The sequence below is a fragment of the Emydura macquarii genome, unplaced genomic scaffold (genome assembly GCF_026122565.2).
Source record: "Emydura macquarii macquarii isolate MOO-44397 ecotype Brisbane River unplaced genomic scaffold, CSIRO-AGI_Emac_v2 contig_1876, whole genome shotgun sequence".
NCBI classification, from domain to species: Eukaryota; Metazoa; Chordata; order Testudines; family Chelidae; genus Emydura; species Emydura macquarii.
Genome location: NW_027132013.1, coordinates 19,457,492 through 19,480,091, shown reverse-complemented (window position 1 = coordinate 19,480,091; position 22,600 = coordinate 19,457,492). Strand labels below are relative to the sequence as shown.

At 38.7% G+C, this 22,600-nt stretch overlaps 1 protein-coding gene across 12 annotated transcripts in view; it reads right to left on the bottom strand.

The window, feature by feature from the left end:
* Window positions 1-22,600, bottom strand: part of SIPA1L1 (signal induced proliferation associated 1 like 1) — a 394,920-nt gene that overhangs the window by 4,175 nt on the left and 368,145 nt on the right. For all 12 annotated transcript variants that reach the window (XM_067557845.1, XM_067557840.1, XM_067557837.1 and 9 more), the window contains 6 exons: window positions 21,440-21,558; window positions 17,194-17,639; window positions 10,814-11,053; window positions 9,617-9,782; window positions 5,280-5,502; window positions 2,013-2,159 (listed from right to left, as the gene is read on the bottom strand). In XM_067557845.1, coding sequence (XP_067413946.1) covers window positions 2,013-2,159; window positions 5,280-5,502; window positions 9,617-9,782; window positions 10,814-11,053; window positions 17,194-17,639; window positions 21,440-21,558 — 1,341 coding nt within the window. The remainder of the gene's footprint in view (window positions 1-2,012; window positions 2,160-5,279; window positions 5,503-9,616; window positions 9,783-10,813; window positions 11,054-17,193; window positions 17,640-21,439; window positions 21,559-22,600) is intronic.

Genomic DNA, 22,600 nt, shown 5'->3' with positions numbered 1-22,600 from the left:
TTTTTATTTGTTATTTTTGTTTATTGTCAAGCCTTTATAACGTATTTTCAGCTAAAAAATAAAAAGACATTCCCCCTCCTCCATCATTTGTTTTTCCTTATATCTGTTTATTTAGGAAGTTTTAACAAATTAACAAATCATTACCATACCATTTTTATTTAGGGAAACACCATGAAATATATCCTTCTTCAGGCTTCCTAGCAAAAATGGTTATACTCACAGAAATGAAGAAGTAAATCTCATTTGCTAGCTACTAACGGCCTCTCGCTGGAAAGAGAAAAACAGTCTTCTATTTGCAAAGGTTTTATTTTGTGTTTTTAATAAGGCTAAAATTAACATGGCTGTTTTGTCTGACAATGTTTTGCCACCTCCATTTTTAAAAAATGAAAAATGCAGGAGTCCTGGATGGCTCAAGAATTTAGTAATAGGGTGTGAAGGTTCTCAGTTCATCTGTTAGTAACCTTTTGGTATCTCCAGTTGGGACCTAAGATGGATGAGTTGGAAATCTCTGCCTAGTTTCTAGTCAACAGGTGTCCAAAATCAGAAAAAGCCCCAGTTATTTACACTAATTGGTACTTGCAAATCCCACACTAGCACTCAGCAGAGAGGCCACTGTACTGAGTTGACATAGGAACTGGATAGTTTATCTCCCCAGGTCAGGTTTGAAGCCCACTGGGGAGTAGTGGGAGACAGATGACAATACACTGCCCATGCTTTACCTATTCCCTGAGTAGAGAGAGTGTCAATCAGATATCTGTCACCAGAATAAATGCATTTAAACTTTTAATGAAAAATAAGAGTGTGGATTCAGTGCCTATGAAAGTGAGGAACACACTGTGTATTAGAGTCAGGTACACTGTGAACAAGCATAGTAAAAGAAGGGGGTCTTTTGAACAGAGATTGCCAATTATAGTAAATTGCACTACAATAGTGGCCGTGTTCTAATCCTTGTCCGTGCATGTCATAAAACCTCTCCACAATTTCATTTCCCTCGGTGAATTAAGATAGCATTAGAACTCTGCTCTCCAGAGATAAATGGCAAGTACATTAATCCATGCACCACACAGTTCCCATGTTAATGTCACAGCACGTTCTTACGTCACTGACTGACAACAGCACTAACTAGGGAACACTGTGTGTTAGTTATTAGCGCTGCTGCTATTGCAGAACTGGCAGGGGAACAGAAGAAAGGAGGTTACTTAACAGTAACTGCAGGTATCCACATTCTTGGTGTCCATGCAGCACAGCATCCAAAAAAGCAGGAATCAGTGGAAGCAACTTCATGAGATAGAACAGCGTTTATGTAGAAATTTGAAAAAGTGACTTTTGATTAAAGTATCCATATGACTTTCCATCAGATTATAACAACTTTAAAGTAGTTTACACTTTGAGCTAAAAATCTTTAGTGTTTCTTTAAAATCCAATGCATCCTGGCAACATACATTTCTCTTCAGTTTACTCTTTGTGAAGGAAAGCACCATAGGATAAAGTGATATCAATGTGCAAGTCCATTTGGAGGTATGCTAAGGAAGAATAGTAATGGAAAGGCATGTGCCTGCTAGGCAGACTTCCCAAATTACTTCGGCAATGCACTGCAGCTATAACACAAACTTTTTTCTACTGCATTTTACAGTCTGCACTCCTTTTCACTGCTGCTTGGCTTCCACTTTGCACGTTCATGCCCAGATGACTGTCCATGCATGCTGTGACCTTTGTGACTGGTCTGTATTAATGAAAAGTATTCAGTTACACAGAAATGCAGCTAAATCATTTTATGTTTCAGCTACAGTACTGAAACCTGCAGCATGATTCAAATGTAAAGAAATGGCATCTGAATATTATAAGCAAACACATATTAGGCTGTTGCTATTTGGATTTCATTTTCAAAGGAACTTGGACTTCAAGTAAAAGAGAAGCTAAGAAATGGAAAAAATATCAGAATTAAAAAGCCATCCTCAGAGAGGTGTAAAGTAGCATATAAGCTGTTCCAGTAATGTATTTCAAATACTTACCCTCAAAGGCTTTGGCAGCATCTACCAAGTTTGACCAGTCCAGATCAGAAGCAGAATCAGGCAAGGGCATAAGACCCGGGTCTGGCATGGGCTGCTTTCTCTGCTCCTGGATGTCTGTGAGGGAGCTGTCTGAGGCAGAGAACTCTCCTGGAGCCATGAAGAAAAAAAATAAAATAATTGAAAACATGGCCATTTCCCTCACAGAAAGTTTCCTTCATTTCCAAATAATAAAGAATTGAATCCCTATTCCTTTCTTTTCTGGGATGTCATTTTTCAAACCTGCCCAGACACCATTAAGATCCACAGTGAAGCTGATCAGCCACATCATTCTGCAAGTTAGCTTTTTGGGGATCATGTTAATCTCTCACCCTCAGATTCAGTTCTCTTCAACATGCCCAAGATCTGCAGACTAGCACTTGGAAATCCAGGCTCTCACCTGACACTGTTTCCCTGCAGATTCTTGCGCCTCAACAACTCATGTCCTCTCATAGGCCTGATAAGCTTTAGCAGACTCAGCAGTCTGCTGGCTCTACTACAATATCCCTTTCTCACATGGAATTAAAAGAAAACGAAATATGAAATATTTGTAACCACTGACAAAATTACCTGTTTCAAAGGTGTTAACTGGATTGTCAGTTACGACAAACTGGCAAATCAGAATATTTCTAGCTCATGTTTTCCCCCTCCACACAATATGAAGAGCTGCCTTGAGGATGCAACTGTTATTAATATGCTTAAAGTTAACAGAATTATGGGTGAATGGAAGTTAACAAATACTGGGTTGGTATTAAATATCCAGTTCTATTTAAACTCTCTCTGATCAAGGGCTTGTAAATAAGAAAGACAATTTGTGTGTCACTCACATGTTTGGGTTTTTTTTTTTTGTTTTGTTTTGTTTTGTTTTTATCTTCAAGACCTGAATTTTACAGAAAATTGAAAATCCTATTTTGACGACGATCGCATAAAACCCCTGCTCTAGAATGGGTAATAAGAGTCTCGAGATTTCCAGTTCAGTGCACAGCAGAGAATGACAGAGCAGCCAAGCTTCTTTTGGAAAACACAAGATGAAAACACTAAATGAAAGGAGACCCTGTATTGCCTGCTCCCTTTTACACTTCCAGGGCATACAGGCACTCTTTCCAAAAGTCAGTTATAAACGTAACTCAGTCTAAAAATATATTTTAGTACCTATGGAGAGAAAGACTAAAAGGAGCTTCATCCCCTTGACCCACTATGAGAAGTATGTTAAACAGCAGCAACTGTTTACAAAAATGTCAATTTCAATACTGAATGAACTGATGTCTAGTAATGAGAGGCAGATGAAAATTACGTAGATATTTTTTCCAGCATAGTGTTCAGCTGAAGAAAATGTATTCTATGAATCTGATGACAGTCAATGGACAAACAATGTTCCTTGTGATGCAGGGGCCAGCTTCTTTTCCCAGTTAGATGACCAGGGTGAAATGTGTTAAACAGTATTATACTTCAATTCATGGCACCTTGTTTAACAGCAAGAGTTGTAGTAAGACAAATACTCCTAGTGGCAGATAAACACACATTTGGAAAGAGCAGGATGACATACTAGGAGTCAGAATATCCTGCACCTACAGCCAGTCCATTATTTGTACTCTGGTTATCTGTTTTTTGGAGCAGGGTTTGGGCTTTTTTAGGCTAACCTGAGTCCTTTTGTGCACTGAAGACTCCTTTGGCTTTTGCCTGCTTGATCCAGTCTATCATTTTTTTGACTCTAATCATCACATTATTTGCATTTCAGACTGCTTCCACATGTCTGTCAGGTCATAATGTCAGTGGGGGCAGACTGGCCAGCCAGTGCCACAGCTCAAAATTCAAGCTGGAGAAGATCAGAGATAACATTCTAATAGAGTTGGGGAAGGAGATTCAGTATTTCAGCTAGGATAAAAGAGGACTTCCTCAAAGAGTGGGGAAGATAATGGCTGGCGGCAGCTACTTCTCCCCTCCAACTCAGCAGTACACAAGTTTCCACTGTTTCAACCTGGTACTTTGTAGTGAGAGAACTAGGGGTTCTCCTTTCTTTATCATACCATTCACATTTGATCAACTCACTAAATCTGGTAAAGTATGTCCTACGGAATAAAAGATTGGAGCTTCCATTTTTGGGAAACTGCAGTCTTCCTCCTGTCAGCCTCCTCAGCGGCTCTGATGCATCCTATACACTCCTAGACTTCAGAGTGAAATTGACTAAAATCTCCACCTTTGAAGAGTTGGTAGAGTTTTCAACCCAGAGAAATGGTACATACTACAACCAACTATGCTAAAAGTTAAAGCAAAATGCAAATCAAAGAACTACAAACTACTGTAGCTTGGTTTTAAGTGCTTAAGTACCTCTGCATTGAGTTGAGCCTACTGATGTTATAATACTCATATTCATTTAACTAAGATGTATCACCATATGAATAGAAACAGCTATACATCTCCAAAAGACAATATAGAGCATTTTCACACCAGGAGGCCTATTAAACTATTTCTCCAAGTGAAGGTTAAATATTCAGGAAACACACAATTACATATTTAAGTAAATGGCGCAGTGGGAATCTGTGTAAAATACCCCACCCCGCAAGCAGCAAGGGATTCAGCACAAAGTAATCTACATTATACTGCATAAACTTACTGATGCTCTTCACTGCAATAATGGGGGCATTTGCAGAATCACATGCACACTTTAAACAACTAAATAAGGTAGCTTCTTCAAATTACGTGTTTAACGCTTGATCAAATTCCTTAAAACAAATCCAAACCCTGCAGTCTGTAGCACAAGGATCTGAATTCAGGATCAGTTGGTGCAATAAGAATTTATTAAGTGCTTTAGTACCTCCAAATGTCCACTGGAATTCATCCACCTCAGTGGTATTCGTGGTCAGTTGTACTTTGTTTCTATAACCTATATATTAAAACATGGGACACCAGAAGTAGGCAATCATAGACACGTAGGACTGGCTCTTTGGACCAACTAGTCTTGATTCCTGCTTTTGGCAGTGGTGAAAACGTGATGCTAAAGAAAAAGGCAAACTTCCCCACCTCTTCCCCCAAACTATTTAGTGGGCCGATTATGCCGTGCTGTATCCATGGGTGAAAAAATCCAGTTTACATCCTGAGACATGGGATTTGACTCCCCTTCCTTTAACAAAATCAAGATGCAATTAACAAACTGCCAGGCAACTGTTTTTTTGTTAAAGTAACTGTCATGGAATCTCTTCTTTACTGTAATAAGGCTGGAAATATACTTACCATGTAATGATTTCATTCCTAAAGTGTATGATGGCCTTCGTAAGGGCAGTGACTTGGGAAGAGAAGGGTATGTGCTGCTGAAGAGGACGTCATTTGGCAGGGCTTGGTCCAACAGCGAGGCCCGTGAAGTGAAGAAATGTTCCCTTTGACCACTGTAAATACTCTCATCTGACAGAGTCCTCTGCAAGGCACGCTTTGTGGTAGGAGTGCTAGGGAATGGAGACTGAAAGGAGGGAAAGGTGTGACTATAAATTCTTAAGAGGACTTCAGTGTATGGTAACATTTCAAACATACACTACATTTGTTTATTAAAGCAATTTATATTTGTACAAGGAAACAGGCTTTAACATACTCAATCTTCATTAAACTGGATGGGACAAAGTACTATATGAACAACTGCTTTGAAAGAGATCAAGATTAGATGTGGTATTAGATCTTTGCCATCTCTAATTTTTCTATTTTTATCATTCAACAGACATCTTGTAGGATATCTAACCTCAAAAAGTCTTAATGGATTCTGTAAATTAAGCTACAGACCACATGTACTAGGGAAAATGTTTACAGAAGCATGTTAAGTGATACCTAAAACAAAGAGTTCTCTCTCCTGTGCTATCTTCCACACTCTCCTAAGACAGCATTGATAGCCAATAAGATGCCAATTGGCGACAAGCCCCGTGTAACAGAACAATGAGGAAAGTCTAAAACTAAAATCCTTCAGAGAGCTTTGAATAAAAATTAATGAAACAAAAACAGTTCCACTAATTGAAAACCCTGGAGCAGACAAGATTAAATGCATTTTGGAGAGCTGCTCATCTGCAGAGAAATACTTATCTATTCACAATAAATAAATAAATAAAATTGTTTTAATCAGATGTTATTCTATTTCAGTGATTAAAACCCACGCTGCAGAATGGGACACAAGTGGAGAGGAAGAGAAAAGCTATTGGCTCTGTACATTGGAGGACAATCTGCCAAAACAAAATACGTTTTTTGTCAAAAAGATCAGAAGCCCCTGCTAAAATCTGCCCCAAGTTTTGTGTTTATGGATAAAGAACCAGAAACGTAGCTAAAATATTTTAAAAACTTAGAATCATAGAATCATAGAATATTAGAGTTGGAAGGGACCTCAGGAGGTCATCTAGTCCAACCCCCAGCTCAAAGCAGGACTAACCTCAGCTATATCATCCCAACCAGGGCTTTGTCAAGCCTCAGCTTAAAAACCTCTAAGGATGGAGATTCCACCACCTCCCTAGGTAACCCATTCCAGTGCTTCACCACCCTCCTAGTAAAAAACTTTTTCCTAATATCCAACCTAGACCTCCCGCCCTGCAACTTGAGACCGTTGCTCCTTGTTCTGTCATCTGCCACCACCGAGAACAGCCTAGCCCCATCCTCCCTGGAACCCCCTTTCAGGTAGTTAAAGGCCGCTATCAAATCCCCCTTCACTCTTCTCTTCTGCAGGCTAAACAAGCCCAGTTCCCTCAGCCTCTCCTCATAAGTCCTGTGCTCCAGCCCCCTAATCATTTTGGTTGCCCTCCGCTGGACTATCTCCAACTTGTCCACATCCTTTTTGTAGTGGGGGGCCCAAAACTGGACACAATATTCTAAATGCGGCCTTACCAATGCCGAATAGAGGGGAATAATCACTTCCCGTGACCTGCTGGCAATGCGCCTCCTAATGCAGCCCAATATGCCATTAGCCTTCTTGACAACCAGGGCACACTGCTGACTCATATCCAGCTTTTTATCCACTGTTACCCCCAGGTCCTTTTCTGCAGAACAGCTGCCTAGCTCATCGGTCCCCAGTCTATAGCTGTGCATGGGATTCTTCCTTCCTAAGTGGAGGACTCTGCACTTTTCTTTGTTGAACCTCATTAGATTTCTTTTGGCCCAATCCTCCAGTTTGTTTAGGTCACTCTGTATCCTATTCCTACCTTCCAGGGTATCTACTTGTTGATACCATCAGGAAAAACAGAAAAGAGACTATTTTATATGCTAATTGTTTGTGTGTTCTGCCAGTTCTCCTCCATGGAATCGTCCACACTAAGAGAGATACACACTCTGGTCATTTGGTGAACAAGATGAATGTTGCATGGTGTGGTCAAAGCCAGTCTCTAAAGTTACCATAAGCAGAAATGACATTGTAGTGGCATTTTTGAAAACATACTGATGTAAAAATTATGTGTCTGTTGAGATGTGGGATTATAACTGTTTATGGGGCTCAGTGGGCACAAAAATAAGACTGGCTAATTTAATTGCTATGGTGTCAGGAGGTCTGGAAAGACCATCACAATGTGAGTTTTCCATTTAGGGCTGAGCACCAGAAAAATGACAACTTTTGATACCAAGGGGTCAATAATAACGATTTCACATGTTAGGTAGAGAACCACTCTGGTTTTTCCTTTTGGGACTAAAAGCCCAGCTGGCAGTTTCTTGTCAGGACCCAGCCAAATCTGACAATACTTGTCCCTAGGGGAGGAAACAGTGGGGAGGAAAGAACCAGTTCCCAACACCAAGTGCTGCTCAACTGCTCTTTGTGTTAGACATCCCAGAGTAGAAACACTTGCAGCCTTGAATATTAGAAACTGGAAACATGATTAGCACTAGCCCTTTACATTTTAAGGCTATTAATATTTAAGTACTAGGTGGATTTAGGGAGGAGATGCAATGTGAGCAGGGAAGTGAAAAGCAGAGGGGAGTCAGAGGAAGATGGCATGGAGGTGAAGAGTGTGAAGAGAAGAAGCAGTAAGAAAAGGGAAGGAGAGATGGGAAGGAGAGTTGAAGATGACAGGGAAAAGGGAAGGAATGAGAAGGCAGAAAGATCAGGAGACCCCAAAAAAGTATCTATCCTAACAGGAAACAGGACTTCTTGATTACCAAATACTAGAAGTGCTGCTGCCAAAAAAAGGATAGCTAAGGAGAGCCACATTTCTTAACCTAACATGAAGTACAAATTGTGCACTGGGTAGAAATGAGAGTTATGTTTAAATTTTAACATTTATTTTCATTACCAGTAGACTATGACAGCATTGATAAAATTCAGGCGGTCACGAGGCTGAGCTGACACACTAACCCCAGTCACCAAGTAAATGAAGGTTACTGGAAAGAGTAGACTCAATGGGCATAGTCAAAGTAAGAGGCTCACAAAAGATGGACACTATTAGTGGTCTCTGGGACAATTAACAGTTTATATGGAATTTCTTGAAAAGACAATAGGCCCCTGTTTACAAATCAGGAGGAGGGTGTTCTCCATCTCTTCTATGCCTCTTTCCCCTTATAAACCACTGTACAGTTAAAAAAAATTCTTGCCCATTGCAAACTTTTTTCTCTCCAGCCTCTAAGGTAACATGGAAATAATCTGTATATGGAATCTGATACCTACAAGTGTTAATAAGTCTTTCTGGGTTTTGACAAGCAGAGAAAAGTTGAAAGCTCTTTCTTTTACATGGTTGCTGTAGAAACCATATGGGCCCTGGGTGATGAGCATGAACTGTTAATCATTGACTTAGTACAGAGAGACTATAGAAATCAAAACACTTTCTTGAAAATGATCTATTTTATTTACGTTTAAAATTATAAGTCATTACAACTACTGATAAAACCTTAGGAATTTTCCTGAGTAGATTTAGTATGTATAAATATTTGTTTTAGGTTTAGGGAGCATTTTTGGTCATTGTGCAGCGAGTAACAGGATGAGAGAAGCACTAAGGCATGTATGCTGCTTTGCTCAGTGCTCTATCAACATGCTACTCCTCTAGTGCTCTAATCAAAGAGTGGAAGGACCACTCACAACTGGATAGAGACAGTGTTCTGATTTCCACATTCAATGTGTCTTAGGTGTTCTCTTCAGTTAAGTATATTAGTCTCCTCAAAGGCTTGCACAAAAATCTGCCATCCCATTGCAATGGCTAGAATATCAAAACCATTCCATACTACTAACCTCCAGCGACTGATAAGCTCTGAGGCAAATGGCCAGCCTTGTGTCCATGTCAAGAATTTAAGGAAGATTAAAATTTTGAATTTTTTGTTGTTGTTATGGATGAGAACAGGGAAGTTCCATCTGAGAAACTTCTAGGACACTGTGACATGCTGAGCAGCTGAATGTCTTCAACTCTCCTTAGAGTTGACAATGTTCACATTTTCCATGAGATATTCAACACTCTGCAGTTCAGTTTAGCTGATTAACAGTGATGAACAATGCTTTATGAATGATGCACTCAGACATTAATGAAGTATTTGGGTCCAGACCCTCAGCTGCTGTAAACTGGCATAGATTTCTGGTCCCCTGAATTTCACTTAACAGTGACAAAAGAGGATGATCCATTTCTGTAGCATACCTTAAAATTCTTCTGGGACTCCAGAGTTGGGCTGTCGAGATCTATTAGTTTCTTCAGCTCTTCCTCAATATTGGACTTGGATACTTGTTTTGGTGATGCCCGTAGATCTCTGGCTGATGCACGTAACCGTGGATGGGCCATTTCATTGCCATCACTCTGGTGACGTCTTAAAGGAAAGGAAACAGACATGTTCAGGACCCAAAGACACTCAGGGCTGGATCTATTAATGTAACCAGCAGTAAAGCATCATGAAGAGTTTCAGAGGGAAAAATGGGGTGGAGAGGGAGGGTGTGGATAAGGGAAGACAAAGCTAAAATTTTGTATAATACAGTAAAGTCCCATATAAATGAATACCTGTTAAAGGAATAAACCTGTTGAAAGCATCAACATCCAATGCATGAAGAGAGTAATCAATTTCTCTATTAAAGGAATGAGTGTTCTGCACGAAAACCAAACATATAAACTAAAGCCTGTAAAATACTAGCTGAATGCATAAACATACCAAATGTCCCTATTCTTTTAACTGGGTTTCACTGTATAACTTCTACTAAATACTTTATTTTACTTTTTATTTCAGCTTCTTCTTTCTAGCATTCCCTTTAGTAGCTCATTGCACAGTTACTGGCATCATCTGGGCATGCTGTGCTTAACACCAATAATGACTTCAAAGCCACCCTAATTGCCCAAGCATTTGAATCTCCACTGCAGTGGGCCAATTGCTCTGATATGCATTTTTCCAACCTCCACCTTTCAAGGTCATTTGTGACCCCAAATCACAAAACTCTTGGTGCAAGTCTTAGAATGTGAGAACAAAATGAAGACTCCAAGGGGGAAAAAAATGCTCTGAGTGCTAGGAGGCTTGTTTTTATCATTTATTCAATTAATATTTTGAGTTCCATTTAAAGAATTCTCTAAAGAAAAATCCTACAATTTAATAAGGATGACATCTACAGCATTCTATAGAATTTCTATGGAAATTACTTTAAAACTTTTACAAAATAATGAAAAATGATAACCAAGCTATAGAATTTTTAAACCACCTTATGGAATTCTAAGGCAGAGATTCTAAAGTTCTGTAGAAATATGATGATTCCATTAAATTCTATAGGACTTTCCATATGGGAAACTTCTCTGGATTTCAGTGCTTCTTCATGTTAAGTAAACAACCAAACAATAGAACCAAAAAAACGCTCTTACTTTCTGGTATCCATAAACCCCACAGAGTTTATTGTCCCTCCAGGTTTTTTCCATCCAATCAGGTACTTGCTAGTAGCACCCTGGCGAGGGTAGAAAGTCCTAGGACCAGAGGAGGAGGAAGAGGAGGAGGAGAAAGAAGGTGCGAGCTGTGGGGAAGTAGCAGAATGAAGCTCTTCTTTAGGTGAACTTCTGGCACTGGTGAAAACAACTGGGCTGGCAGAGTGTCGTGAGCTCATGGTACTGGGAGAGAAGCATAACAAAGACAAAGCTTAACTTAAGTGTATGTGTATGCATCTTGTGTAACTTCTTTAAAAACTGCATTTGGTAACCAGGAACACAAAGTATTACTATTATTATTGTTATATAAAGCTGCTAATAATAATAATACTGTACTGTTCTCCAGTGCCTTCCATCAGACGATTGCAAAGCACTTTGGAAAACCAATGAATTAAACTTCACAAGCCACCTATGAGTATCACCCCCAATTTACAGCCAGAAAATCTAAGGCAAAGAGAAGTTACATGACTTCAGGTAACACAAGAAGTCTGTGGCTGAGCTAGCAAGAGAACCTGAGTGTGAGTCCTAGTTCAGTGTTTTATCCACAAGACAAGCCTTTTCAATACATGAGATTTTTTTAGTATTAAAAAAATCCCAACAATATATAACTCTAGAGGATATATATTACTGGCCTTATTCATTATTGCTCATAATTCAGAGGCTGCTGCTGGCACAGCTGACAAATGCCACTATGAGCCAACACTCTCTACTATATGACAAAAATGGAAGCGTCAGAGTCCTGTAGACACTCAAACATTTCACATAACAGAAGTTTCATTTCAGTATTACCAAAAAAGACAGGAGACAGGAAAAAAAGGAGAAATAGTTAGAGAAAACCAGAGTTTTGGTTTGTGAGGAAACTGTGTGGATGAATATACTGAGTACTTATTTGATGAAAGATGCTGGGCAACATTATCAATATAAATGGGCTCCACTGACTGTACATTGAGGACTTACCTACATTGAGATCCAAGATCTGAGGATTCTACAAAAGCTGAACCATTCTTCTGTGAAGTCTGAGAGTTATGCAGGCCATGATCAATGCAGTTGCTTGGCTGCCTAGCATTTTAAAGCCTAATTTTCAATTCTAAAAGTTTAAGGGGAAAAAAATAGGATTGCTCACCACAGTAGGCGTCCTTTTTTTTTTCTTTTGCACCCTCTTACCATAAGCATCTAATCAAGAGGAAGAAATCATTTGGCTAATACCTATTTTACCTAAAAAGCATTCCAGGTGGACTGGACCTTGGGCCCATAAAGCTGAATTATTTCTAGTTTTCTCTAGTCATTTCAAGGCAGTTGAATAAGGGAGCAAATAACATTGGGGAGAGAAGGAAAATGTGGGTTAAATATGTTATTTTCTTATTTTTATCATTCAGAGTAAATGGCAAATCTGCAATAGCAGTTTCATTAAAAAGAAGAAAAATGACTAGCCAATTAATTTGCTGTCCAGCAGATTTAGCCTTTACTGCAATTGTAAGGATTGTCTTTTAATATACTTAATTCCTGACAATCTGTCTAGACAAAAAATGAGAAGAAACAGGGTGTCTAATTCCAGTTTGTTTGCATGATAGGAAGATGGTCTTGGATAGCACTAGTTTTCATTTATATGTTGATACAAAAGTTAGATACTGTCTAGGAAGGAACAGGAGCAATAAATTTAAGAAGACTATATATGGTTATCCTTTAAAAAGGTTGAGGCATCTACAACTACAGCAAAACTTCATGTGTAGACTCTGCTGAAACGTCATCATATATTTTAAAGGATTTTGTTACATAATTTTCCACATTGCTTATGTGCATTGTCTTCTCCGTAACTAGCACTGGAGGTGGGGGATAGTAATTCTAGTGCTTGAAACAAATGAAGTTTCTGGTATAAAGCAGTGTTTTCTGATTGTGAAATAAAAATTAAGTGGATGATTGAATTAACTAGTAGTTGAATGATCCCTACATTTTTAGCCTGATAGCAAGTTCTCCAGTGATCCTGTCTTGTGAAGGTGCATTGTCTCATTTATTACTGAAACAATTATAGAAGGTATTTAAGGCATTGCTTATGAGGTAACCTATTGTTTGCACAGTTCATAATAATACTGAACACTTGATATTATACATCGCTTTTCATTTGTAAATCTCAAAGGCCTTTGCAAAAGAAGGTATTGTTATTCCATTTTATTTTTTTAAATAGATAATGCAACTGAGCCAGAGATAAGAAATGACTTGCCAAGGTCACAAATTAGTGTAAAAAAGAACTAAGTTTTCCTGCTTCCCAGTTGTGTGCCCAATCCAAAGATTTCTTTTTATCTCTATTCATGCCCTAAAACACAGCTGACAATCATAATTTCTTCCAGATATCTGCCAGTAAAAGTCAGATTGAAAAAAACTGGGAATAGCTTGCTCTTAAAGGGTCAGGTCCAGTCCACCTGAAATTGCATGTCACAAATCTTGTCCACTTATGTCCTATAGAAATATCACTTCTGCTAAGGAAACAGAGCAGAAGTAAGGAAAAACAAATTAAGAAGCTGCTTGAGGCCCTTCCCCTCACCCACCACCATTTTTTTTTAAAAGAAAAACTATACATGCTGAGAAAACCAGTCCATCTACAAGGCATCTCCACTATCAAGTTAAAACATCAAGTGCTTCGCTGGTATGCACGTCTTAAAATAAAACTGTGAGCAGCGCTTTTGTTTTTAAAATATTTTATAATTCCAAAGGCGTGTGCATTCGAGAATAGGGAAGTTTTTCCTTTTGTGTAGAAACATTAATATTCCCATTATTTTTCAGAATTGTTAGTGTTAATGGAGATTTTTTAAAGAGAGCAGTATCAGCAAGCAGGAAAGGAAGGGCTTGTAAATACATTTCCAAATACATTCCATGTGTTTATTCATACCTCTTTCTGCAAAGGTGTGTCACTGGAGAGGGTAAGCTAAACACATGAAATAAGACCCAAGCAGCAAAGAACACATCAACTATTCAAGGAACAATGGGGTGGTGGCAGGGGAGTAGAAAAGTTAGCTCACAATAATTTTTATTTTTGGATGCTCTTTGTTTATATATTACATTGCTCCCCACTTGTCCTTGTTTAGATACAAGTTTTAAATATTTTTTGAGGTGCTCACTATTACATCATGAAAATTCCTGGAGTTAGCCTGATGCTCAGTGGCAGCATACTGTGCTGTTGACATACAGGGATCAAAAGCCCCCAACCTACAAGCTGTTGAATAACAAAGTGCAAACACTCTGAAGTCAGTGGGGCACTGCAAAAGTAAAGGTGTTCGCCTGTATAGAACCTGAAAGGCTTGGGGCACAAGTTTGAGTACAGTCTACAAAAACATGGAACCAGTAGGGGCTGGAAGCATTGTGGAGCAGCACATTCAATCCCTGGGAAGAAAGGGGGAATTCACATTGCTCTAGCTGGCAGTCAGAACAGTTTGATTGTCTCTGAAGATAGCAGAGTCCAAACCTCAGGCTCGAGGAAAGGTTTTTACACTGAACTTGAGCATGGTAATAGGAAAGAATAAAAAGTATCTTTTTCTCCAACCCCCACAAAAGAATCTTAGATAATCTATCTACTCCTAAAAATATTGTCCAGTCATGAAATACAACTTTTAAAAAAAAGCAATTTAATACCATATTGGGCTGAAAATACCAGTGCTTTTGTTTTAGTTTTGATAGCGAAGACCATAAGAGACTATCTAGCTAGGGAGCAAATGAAAGTTTGACATAATTAATATGTTTCCTTTTTTATTTTAGGAAATTCAAACTATCAGTGCATATGGTTTCTGCTAATGATGTTCAAATATAATGATTCTGTGTAATTACTGCCCTACATTAACGCTGTCTTCCTGGGATGCCATGAGAAACCTGCACAATCATCAATAGGGATTTTGAGAATGGGGGTGGAGAAGGAAAATAAAGCCCAGCCAGAAATACTGCTTCAAAATTTAATCACTATAATTTACATTTTGCCACCAATTCTCAGGTACAAGTTATTTTATGCACTGTCAAATGATCTGCATACTAATTACTGTCCCTGTCTTCTAAAGGCACAAACACCCTAATTTGCAGTTATTTTATTTTCTGCTGTTCTGTTCATTTTGTCGCCAACCTAAGTTCCTCTTCCTGCAGCTCAGAATGACTGCCTTTATAGATCATACAAAAAGTATTTTAGGTCTGCAGGCACAAGGTAAGCCTATAAGAAGTGAAGGGAAGGTTTTAAAAAAGGGAGGGGTAGAACCATTAAGATGTGTACATGCCTTATGGAGTAACAGCATGTTCTTATTATCACTCCTGACTTTCCTCTCTCCTTCCCTACCGTTTTGTAACCCTCACTTACAGTGTCATGTCTAATCAAGAGTGCAGACTCTTTTATTTGGTTTTGAGGCACTGAATACATTTCTGAATGTTCAAAAAATTTTAAATAATAATGAAGGAATACACGGTAGCCTGTCTTTTCTCCATGGCTAACAGACCAAGTACTGTGCATTAATTTTGCAAGGTATTACAATATTTCCAAATTAGGGTGTCTCAATTCTGTTCTACAGATTACTATATCATTTTCTTTGTAAAGAACTCTACTTTTGTTTGTTTTCAAATAAAGCAAAACAAAACCGTTATATTTAGTATAAAATCAGAATAGTTTATCAAAAAAATTCAATGCCATTCTGAAAAAATATTACAGGAACAAACGATTTAAGTGTAACTAGAGAAATAACAATTGGGTAAAACCAAATAAATGATAGAAAAATGCCATGTTTGGAGACATATTGCTATTGTACAGTTAATAATTAATGAGATGGTTTGACAGGCTAAGCCTATAATCAGTTGGTATCAGTCTGTATACCCCTTGTATTTCATGATATGTTTCCTTTTTCTTTTCATTCTCTTCCACTTTTTTATTTCTACTTTTCTATTTTCACTATTTGCTGCATGGAGGAGAGAATGTTAGAACCCCAACAGCACAAACATGTTTTTACTGCTGGGAATGTCTTCACAATATTGCTTTTGGTATTTAATGTAACTCGCAGATTTACCATGGTCCTTTTTCTCCTTTCCAAAAAGTTCCCTCTAAACAAAAAAGTTTGCTGGCCACTTTCCAGCATTCAGAGATTCTTGTACAATCAGATCCTCATATTTAAGGCAGCTGCTATTTCCATGGGACCAAGTCTGCTTTCCTCAAGAGAAGATATAAAGGAAAGAGCACAGCAGGGTTCTGAGTGATCACTAATGAATGCTAAAAAGAAATCCTTAAAATATATTTGTCTTAAAATAAATGTTATCCAGCTTTGCCTCATCACATTTCTCCTCTAACAGAACTGTTAGACTGAAGAACTGTTAGTATCGTATTTTCTGCCTTCCAACCCACTTGATATCTTAGCTGTCTCTTAAAAATACAAACAAATTAATATAAAATAATAATAAATGCAACTGCCTCCCCAAAACCAGGAAGAAAAGAATTATGATAAATGCTTTCCCTTGCACATTTGGTCTATTTGCTTAATACTATGGCATAGATGCATTTTTCTTCTTAACATGATTAATAACATTTAAAAAATATTTATATTCAGTATTCTGGAAAGCAAGCTAGAAGATCCAAATTTTTTTCACCTCTAATTTTTATGATTAATTTGAAGAATAAGTGCCTTTCATCTAAGGAGCCAAAGCACTTTACAAAGATGTTCAATATCTTCATTTTACAAATGGAGAAACTGAGGCAAAACAACTGTCCTATGTCACAGATACAGTCAGTGGCAGAGTGGGCACTAGAATCAGTCTTCTCATTTCCTATCCCTTGTGCTATCTGTTAAATCACACTATCTGCCAAGTTTCTAAACAAAAAAGATTGGGGGAGGGGGCATGGAAAGATGAAGCAAATGTACAGATATGTTTTCCTGTATGAAACCACCACATGAAAAAAAGAAATGAAAATTCCAAAATCAAATGGGGGCATTGTTAAATTTATTAATCTTCTTGTTGACAATAATTTGAAGAGCAATGTTTGGATAGATGTTCCCTATAATACATCTATCATACTAAAAAACTTATGTCATGTGTAATAGTGACAGAGTGGAGCATGTTCCTGCTGTCACAAATATTCACACTCTCCTTAGACTGACTGAACCCACCAGCAGGAGGTACAAATATCACACGTAGTGTCCACTGTCAAACACCTTACACAGTGGGATCTTTCGAACCACTGGGTTGCCCAAAATCAGCACACAATTTTCCTTTAACACTCACTTCTCACCTCTGGTATGAGAGAGAGAGAGAGAGAGAGAGAGAGAGAGAGAAAGTGAAGGAGCAGCAGTCATGACTTGAGAGAAAATTACCTTGTGTGGGAAACAGCATCACTAAGACTATAAGCACTGTTCTCTCTTGTTAAAGGATTGGAGGCTGGTTGGTTCTTGTTGTGAATATCCAGGCTTAGTGAAGACTCTGCCTTCCGGTCTACAACATGGCTCTCTTTTTCTAAAGTCCTGTCTGCGATGGAGACTACTTCACTGGAACTATGCCACAGTGGTGCGACTTTCTCCTTTGCAAGCCCTGATCGAGGAGACGTTGCCGAGGTTCCCAGAGAAGCTGTGCTGCCATGGCTGGGGCCATATGAGGTGGTATCTATGCCACTATCAGCTGAAGTCCCTTGAAGGTAGTTGTAGCTGTTCAGCTCCGACTCAGTGCGATCGCCACTGTCATACCATTTCTCATCACTGTGGGCACTGGAAGCATTGCTGGAGAGAGTATTGCTACTGGAGTGGCTGGAGTAGTGGCTGTCAGACTACAAAAAACACGTTCATGGCTTTAATTAGGAATTATCACGATGAAGACAAGACGAAGAGGGCACAACTGCACGATGGGAGCTCTACTTTTACACATGCCTGGGAGGACTTAGAAAGTCTAAAATTCACAGACATAACTCAGATCATCAGTTTAATTCCCATTTTAAAGGCTTAGTATAACTTTAATTTATCAGAGAAAGTTTGATTTACATGTTATTTGCCCCACAATATTTTTTTACACCATTTGCTTTAAAATTCAGTCACCTGTACTAAGCTCACTCACAAGGAAAACTGACCATTCATGTTTAAACATCTGATGTTCAATCTTAATTGCACAACAGTGGAAAAGTGCTCAATTCTTCAACAGTGCTTATAATTAAAGACCATGCAGATGCTCATTTTAAGGTGCAGGTATTTTAGCACGAGAACCCATCAATCCACAGCTGAAGTGTGTGTTATTTTAATAATCTGATTACTTACCCAAAAGTTTGAGAAAGGGCAGAATGGGCAACTCAGCTACTCTGATCCCCCTTTACTAGGAAGCACTGCTTCCTCAACAGCAGTCTCTTTTGCAAATAAGCACTGAAATGTCATTATTTGGTTTTGAAAGTATCAACTTCAAAAGGCAGAGTTGCAAGAAAAGAGGTTTCAGTGCAGTGAGCAAAAGGAGGAACGTAGGAATGACCAGACCAGACCAGCATCCATCTAGATCAGTATCCTCTGACAGTAGCCAGTGCCATATGCTTTAGAGGAATGCTTTAAACTTCATTGTGGGCACTTGTGAAATAACTTGTTTATAAAGGAAGTTTCTTCCTATCCCCCATAATCAGTTACTGATTGACTAATGCCATAAAGCAGGAGGGCTTATATCCCTTCTGAATTTCTTGTTTTTAATTCCTATTGAACGTAATTCTGGATGTTCTGCTCATCTATATAAAAACAAGAATGGCCACAGTGGGTCAGATCAATGGTCCATCTACCCCAGTATCCTGTCTTCTGACAGGGCTCAGTGACATGTGCTTCAGAAGGAATGAGCGGAACAGGTAATCAAGTGGTCCATCACGTTGCCCAGTCCCTCCTTTGGCAAACAGAGGCTAGGGGCACTTCAGAGCATGATTTTGCATCCCTGCCCAGTCTGGCTAATAGCCATTGATGGACCTATCCTCCATGAACTTATCTAGTTCTTTTTTGAACCCTATTATAGTCTTGGCCCTCACAACATCCCTAGCAAAGAGTTCCACAAGTTGACTGCTTGTGTGAAGAAATACTTCCTTTTGTTTGTTTTAAATCAGCTGCCTATTCATTTCATTTGGTGACCCCCTAGTTCTTGTGTTATGAGACGGAGTAAATAATACTTCCTTATTTACTTTCTCCACACTAGTCATAATTTTATAGACCTCTATCATATCTCCCCTTAGTTTCTTTTCCAAGCTCAGAAGTCCCAGTCTTATTAATCTAGTCTCACATGGAAGCTGTTTCATATTCCAGTCATTTCTGTTGTCCTTTTCTGTACTTTTTTCAATTCCAATATATCTTTTTTGAGAGGGGGGGGGGGGGGACAGGGACGACGGACGGACGGACACGGGACGGGACGGGACGGGACGACACACAACCAGATCTGCATGTAGTATTTAAGATGTGGGCATTCCATGGATTTATATAGAGGCAATATGATATTTTCCATCTTATTTATCCCTTTCCTAATGATTTCCAACATTCTGTTAGCTCTTTTGATTGCTGCTACACATTGAGTGGATGTTTTCAGAGAACTATTCACAATGACTCCAAGATCTCTTTCTTAAGTGGTAACAGATAATTTAGACCCCATCATTTTATATGTATAGTTGGGATTATGTTTTCCAATGTGCATTACTTTGCATTTATCAACACTGAATATCATCTGCCATTTTGTGAGATCCCTTTGCAACTCTTCACAATCTGCTTTGGACTTAACTATCTTAACATATAATCGGGTCTGAAACTGCTATACTTTATGCAAGAGATCTATTTATTTGGTGGTTAGATGGTCTGAAGACAGTGGAAGAGGTGGAAAGATAGTTTAAATCCACCTCTATTACTTCTCCTCTTCCTTCCTTCCCTACCTCCTCCTCCTCTCCCTGGAGCCCACTGTACCAAGGACAGCTCATGTTCTGGGCCAAGTGTACAAGGAATATATATAGAATTTGGGGGAGTAAGGAGAAATAAGCATGGATCCACACAGTATCAGGAATCTCTCTCTCTGAATTGTTGATGTCCTAGAGCAAGAATTCATACAAAATTTGGAACTACAGTCATTAAATTGATTCTAATTCCTAAATATCTTCAGCTTCAACTATTCAGTAAGACTGTTTCTCTTCCTACCATCCTTCAATCTACAAGAATAAAAAACAGCAAAGCAAACATTAAATTACAACAATGCAACTATTAATTTATCATGGAAATGTAGGACTGAAAGGGATCTCAAGTTTAGTTTAGTTCAATTTTTCCAGTAGTACATTTTGCTTTGGCCTTATTTACTACACATAAGTCATTTCCTATCTTGACATTTGTTCAGATGTGTCAATATAAAGACCAAATGTATCAAAATGTCAAAATTGGTTCATACTGCTGTGTGCATGAAGACGAGTCATCATCACTTTTATAAAGGAGTGGTTTTACTAGCTGATAACAGAAGAATTTTGCAGTACACCAGTAGCAGAAGTGACAGCTATGTCCAAAACAGAATGCTAGTCAGCAACAGCAAACAGTAAACAAATATCCATATGGGAATACTATTTGTGCGTAAATCGACATAGCTAATCATTTCAACATAATCAAGCAATTTAGCTTATATAACTACATAACAAGGAAATTATTTACATACATACTGTATGCAGTAAGTGGCCTGGTACTGTGGACATTCTTAAAAAGATTCTGTTGATTCTAGTGGAATTTGCTGTTTTAAAGATTGGGACTACTACTGTAACTGACAGAACCTTTCACACTGGTGGAAACTTTAAAGGTGCCTTTGTAACAGCACCTGGCTTTCCATTGCAGAGGACCCAAGTCTCATTTCTAGTCTGGGTCTCTCCCTTTCAGGGCTGGCAGAAGTTGGGAATACTGTGTACATCACAAACAGATATATGTCTGACAAGCTCTACAGGGTGTTTCTACCAAGTTCTACATGGCCAGAAGGATGGAGTTTTCTATTCAATGACTGAACGTATGTGTAAAAGTACGAAAAACATCTTCAGGCAGGACTCCAGCAGCTATTATGGAAGAACCTTTCCAATAGGGAGAAAGTTATTATCACATTTAAAGCAAATAAATGAGAGAAGAGATAAAGAAAGGAAAATTAAAACAAAAACAACTGCAGAGGCAAGGGAAGTGCTATTTATATTTCAACCTATGTGTATTCTAAACTTCGCCATATAAAGCATGTTGGTAAGTTCCGAAGTCTTGCATGTGTGGCCTGGGAATAGCTATGGAGACTTATAAAGGATACTTACTTTGGGAATAATCAAGGTTCCCACAAATCCTCTGCTTATCACCAGGTACCAGACCAAAAACCTGCTGTACAATTGGCAGTAAAATGTTCCCGCTAATAAATTGGCTATGAAAGCTGTGCTTAGCTTCTCTAATACTGAAAAGGCAACAAATCTGCTTTGCTGACTCCTCCATATTCTAACAGGGGAGTACGGATTTTAGCTGATTTTATAATTATGTTTTTGAAAGATACTTTGCCTTTGAACAGCACCTAGGCCTTTTGGGCAGGAACAGTCAAATATTTAAAAATAATTTTAAAAAAAAGTTAACTTACATGACCCTGCTTATTTGGAGACAAGTGGACCACAGGATCCTGCCTTATTAGTCTTCCACTGGGGCTGTCTCTGAAGGATGGCAGTACTTTTGATACAGCTGGGAGATGGCATGTTGGTTCTGCAATACAGCAAGCAACACTGCACTTACACAGTATTTGGACCATAAGGGTATGTGTGACAAATTAAAAAAACTTGAAATCTGATGTTATAATTTGATTTTCCCCACTGCTGTCATTAACCAAAACCTTCGGACATTCAATCAAATTTATTTCAAAATGCAGAATGTATGATCTACAAATCACATGTAAAAAACCAAGGGCCAGATCCTCACTTGGAGTAAATCAGCACAGCTCCACTGAAGTCAATGGAGCCATGAATATTTACATCAGGTGAGGACTGTGCGTCAAGTTTTCAAGATGGGGCCAGGATATTAAACCAGATGCTGGCATACCATGAAAATGAATGTCTCTTTGTTCACATTGCCAGAGGACAATAGATTAGAAAGCTTGAGGTCCATATTTGTTTAGTTGTACTGTAAGCAAGGCAGAACAGACAAATTATAGTGATCACTTAACTACACACATTTATTTCCCCTTTGAACTTTAAGCATATCTTGTAAAAGTACCCCAAGTACTTCTCATCAAACCATCTATAAATAAACGGATATTTTTAAAAGAATCTATTGTCTGACGTCCTAAATAGCAATACCATCTGTTGAACTATTTCCATACCACTCAATAGTTTTGACTGTACTCCGTGAAAAAAGTTACTTACCTATACTGTAACTATTGTTCTTCGAGATGTGGGTGCAAATGTGTATTCCACTCAGGTGGGCGTGTGCCCAGTGCACCAAAGCCAGATAACTTTGCTTAGTAGTACCCGTTGGGGCAACATTCACACTCTCTGGCCCTCATAGCCCCTCCCATGGCTATATAAGGCTGCCGCTGTCCTAACTACCCTTAGTTCCTTCGCACCTGAATCCAAGCCTAGGAGATAGGGTGGGTCATGGAAAACACATCTGCACCCACATCTTGAAGAACAAGTTATAGTACAGACAAGTAACCGTTTTTTCTTCGACTGTTTGCAGACATGTATTCTACTGAAGTGATACATAAACAGTACTGGTAGGAGATGGGGCTTCTTAAATAATGACTACAGAA